This window comes from Ipomoea triloba, chromosome 15 (assembly GCF_003576645.1).
Source record: "Ipomoea triloba cultivar NCNSP0323 chromosome 15, ASM357664v1".
In the NCBI taxonomy this organism is placed as follows: Eukaryota; Viridiplantae; Streptophyta; class Magnoliopsida; order Solanales; family Convolvulaceae; genus Ipomoea; species Ipomoea triloba.
In genome coordinates this window covers 26,533,606-26,537,395 of record NC_044930.1, presented here as the reverse complement: position 1 = coordinate 26,537,395, position 3,790 = coordinate 26,533,606, and the positions used below count along the sequence as shown (strand labels likewise).

At 36.6% G+C, this 3,790-nt stretch overlaps 1 protein-coding gene across 1 annotated transcript; it reads left to right on the top strand.

Moving 5' to 3' along the window:
• The first annotated feature begins 359 nt into the window (after window positions 1-359).
• LOC116006284 (vetispiradiene synthase 3-like) lies at window positions 360-3,446 on the top strand. Its single transcript, XM_031246596.1, has 7 exons — window positions 360-479; window positions 691-958; window positions 1,289-1,667; window positions 1,767-1,985; window positions 2,114-2,252; window positions 2,372-2,617; window positions 2,808-3,446. Exons 1-7 carry the CDS (start codon window positions 381-383, stop codon window positions 3,102-3,104), a joined length of 1,647 nt encoding a protein of 548 aa, XP_031102456.1. The 5' UTR covers window positions 360-380; the 3' UTR covers window positions 3,105-3,446.
• Window positions 3,447-3,790: the final 344 nt, after the last annotated feature.

Genomic DNA, 3,790 nt, shown 5'->3' with positions numbered 1-3,790 from the left:
ACTCTGACTCGATAAAATATTTGGAAGAATGTAAATGAGGGTGTCTCAATGGCTCATCAGACAGGGTCCGAACCCTTTGCTTTCTTTTTTTTTTTTTCTTCTCCTCCCAAAAGATTGAATTCTCCACTTTAGGGGTTCCTTTAATCTGACCCGACAGAATATTTGGGAGGATGTAAATCAGGATGTCTTAATGGCTCAGCAGACAGGCCTGAGCCCTTTGCGTTTATTTATTTTTTTAAATATGTTTTTATATTTTAATCTTTAAGTTGGAAGTGTGGAGTAGTATAAATACTGCTGCTTTGCCCTTCATTTCTTCACCAGCTAGCTTGCCTCACATATAATTAATTAACAGGATCTCTGTACTCTGATCCAATCCTGCAATGGCAATGAACTTGGAAAACCATATTGTGCGCCCCGTCGCCAACTTCTCTCCTAGTTTATGGGGTGATCGCTTCCTTTCATTCTCCATCGACAATCAGGTACTAAATACTTCAAACATTAATGGATCATCGAATATACACACACACGCATATATATAAACATTAATGGATCATCGAATACACACACACACACACATATATATATAGCTTAATTATATTAGCTCGTAATTAACGTGCATGCATGCATATATATATATATACATATATATATATATATATATATATATATATATATATATACTTACTGCAGGTTGCTGAAGCATATGCAAAAGGGATTGAGATTTTGAAGGAACAGACAAGGGCTAAGCTGCACACAATTGCTTCTGGAAGCAGTGATGTGGCCCAGAAATTAAAATTCATCGACTTGCTGGAGCGTCTTGGAATAGCATATCACTTTGAGAAAGAGATTGATCATCAACTCCAACATATTTATACCCATCCCGTCCACTTGAATGATTTGGAAACTGTTGCTCTTCAGTTTCGGTTGATGAGACAACATGGTTACGACATTTCTTCTGGTAATTAATATAATTAACTAATTATATATTCTCTCATCTCAAATATGTCAGCCCTGCCAATGACTTTGTGGTCTAGTGGCACCCAGTTACATCCCATGTGGAAGGGGCGGGTTCGAGCCTCACGGAGCCCCTGCTGTCTCTTTGTGCTTCAGTAGGTTGAGAAAGTACTTATGAACAGATACTACATTGTAACAGAGTCAGAGTCAGTAGTACTAAAACAAATAGGTCAGCCCTAAAAACAGGAACAATATAACTTAATTGGGATTAATTGAGACTTATTATATATTTTTAGATTAGATTTTAGAAGTATAATGTATTCCGTGCATGCAGATATATTCAGCAACCACGTTGACAACAATGGTAAGTTCAGAGACACATCTGATGTGAAGGGTCTACTAAGCTTGTACGAAGCTTCGTACGTGCGCAAACGCAGTGACGAGGTTTTAGAAGGCGTGGTCGGTTTTGCTACGACTCGTCTCCGATCTGCAGCACCAAATCTGAAACCCAACCGCACTTTAAAGAAGCTGGTAATGCACGCCCTGGACCAGCCATTGCACACTGGCATGCCCAGACTCGAAACGCGATTTTTCATTTCGGTGTACCAAGAAGAGGAGGAATCGGAGAGGAACGATGAGTTGCTGCGCTTTGCGAAATTGGATTTTAATTTGCTGCAAATGTTGCACAAGCAAGAGCTCAGTGAAGTATCCAGGTTTGTTAGCTTAGTTTTATTCTATGCATATTATACTTTGGTGTGTGGTTCTTCACACATACTTTCATTGTTGAACTTAACCTACATGTATATATATAGGTGGTGGAAAGAATTGGACTTTGTGACAAAACTTCCTTATGCAAGAGACAGAATAGTTGAGTGCTATTTTTGGGCACTAGGAGTATACTTTGAGCCTCAACATTCTAAGGCTCGAGTCTTTCTTGCCAAAAGCATTTCGATTACTTCAGTTTTGGACGACACCTTTGATGCTTATGGTACTTTAAAAGAATTAGAAGTCTACACAGATGCCATACAAAGGTATATACATTTATACTAATTAATAATGTATGTAGTTAATCTATCTAGCTCTATCAATGTTGTTAATTATATATATATGTTCTTCATTTAAAGTTTATCTATCCCGTTTTATATATGGCTTTAATTAGGTGGGACATTAGGGAAATGAACCGACTGCCAGACTATATGAAAATTAGCTATAAAGCTCTGCTAGACCTCTTTGATGAGTTTGACAAGGATCTCTCAAAAGAAGGAAGAACATATGCTGTCGAACATGGAATGCAAAGAGTATGTATAGTATATTAATAATAATATAGTTATTGGAAGGCTAATAATGTATGTATGGTTTACTAATTTGATCTAATCTATCGTAATTACGTTTGTTTGCAATATAATTAATTAATTAGATGAAGGAACTTGTGGGAGGCTTCCTTATTGAAGCCAAGTGGTTCAATGAAGGAAACAAGCCTGTGTTTGCTGAATACCTTAGAAATGGAGTGGTTACTAGTACCAACTATCTTTTTGCCGTTATATCTTGTTGCGGTTTGAAGTCTGCTGATGAGCAAGTATTTGATTGGTTCTTGCAAAATCCTAAAATTCTCGAAGCAAGTGACACCTTATGCAGAATCATCGACGACATAGGCACCTATGATGTAAGGGCGGAAATATTATTTTATTTAATTTTTTCATATCACTTATTAACATCATATATATATATATATATATATATATATATATATATATATATATGGCTTATGATTTACCATATATATATGCCGTTTGAAAGATGAAACAATTAAATTAAATGCATGTTAGTGGTACTCATTCTATATATTTTGACAGACTGAAAAAGATAGAGGACAATTGTCAACCGGCATTGAATGCTACATGAATGAGTACGAACTATCACTAGAAAAGACAATAGAAAAATTTCAAGAACTTGCTGAACTTGCTCTCAAGGATTTGAATGAAGGACTCCTCAAACCAACCCCGGTTTCTGAAGAGATTCTCTTGCGCATTGTGAACTTTGCTCGCATGTTTTTTGTTACGTATCAATTTAATCAAGATGGATATACTCACCCTGAAAAAGTTTTGAAACCTCACATTATTGCCCTACTCGTAGATCCAATGACAACATAAGAATAGTTCTTGGCTCATCAGCTATCCAAGTTAGCAATTCAACATACATTGTCAACTGGATGGATCTATGACACCATTTGGACTTTGGAGGGAACCATTCCATCACTATCTCTTTGTTTTGTAATAATGGTGCAGTGCAACTGCCCAACAAACTCTTTCCTGTTGCTTCCTAAAATACAAAAGATCCTGTGGTACTATATATAGTTAAGGTATTAATATATAGTGTTGTGTATCTGAGCAACTCTTATTGAGTTGTGCTTGGGAAACTATTATGTTGTCCTTGGTCACATGTACGCTATCCTTTTCAACTTCTATTTAATTACTCGAGTTCATTGCTGTATATGTTGTTATATAAGTATTTTAGGAGACTAGCATGCATTGATGCATGTTTGTCCTCCAATTTATTTGTTTGGGAGATTGCTAGTTTAAGGAACTCATAATCAGAATTTGAACTCGAGTCCACCGAATGCCAACTGGTCCGCTGTCCTCATGTCCAAGGTATGGCAAAATTTCTAAATCTTGTTTGAAGGAACTAATATCGTCTCCGCATTAAACCCACAAAAGTTGAATGCCTTAGCATTTGGGTTTAAAGCATGATTGCCACTAGATTGGCCCCAATTAAGCCCCTTGAGAATTTTAGAACTAGAATATGCGGGCAAATTATGGTCCACGTAGTGTTGTGTAAA

What these genes read in the sequence shown, in the direction of transcription:
- LOC116006284 (XM_031246596.1), top strand. Translation starts at nt 381, where the DNA reads ATGGCAATGAACTTGGAAAACCATATTGTGCGCCCCGTCGCCAACTTC. An exon ending in TGGTTACGACATTTCTTCTG is followed by an intron (nt 959 to 1,288) that starts GTAATTAATATA and finishes CCGTGCATGCAG; the next exon opens with ATATATTCAGCAACCACGTT. An exon ending in ACGACATAGGCACCTATGAT is followed by an intron (nt 2,618 to 2,807) that starts GTAAGGGCGGAA and finishes ATATTTTGACAG; the next exon opens with ACTGAAAAAGATAGAGGACA.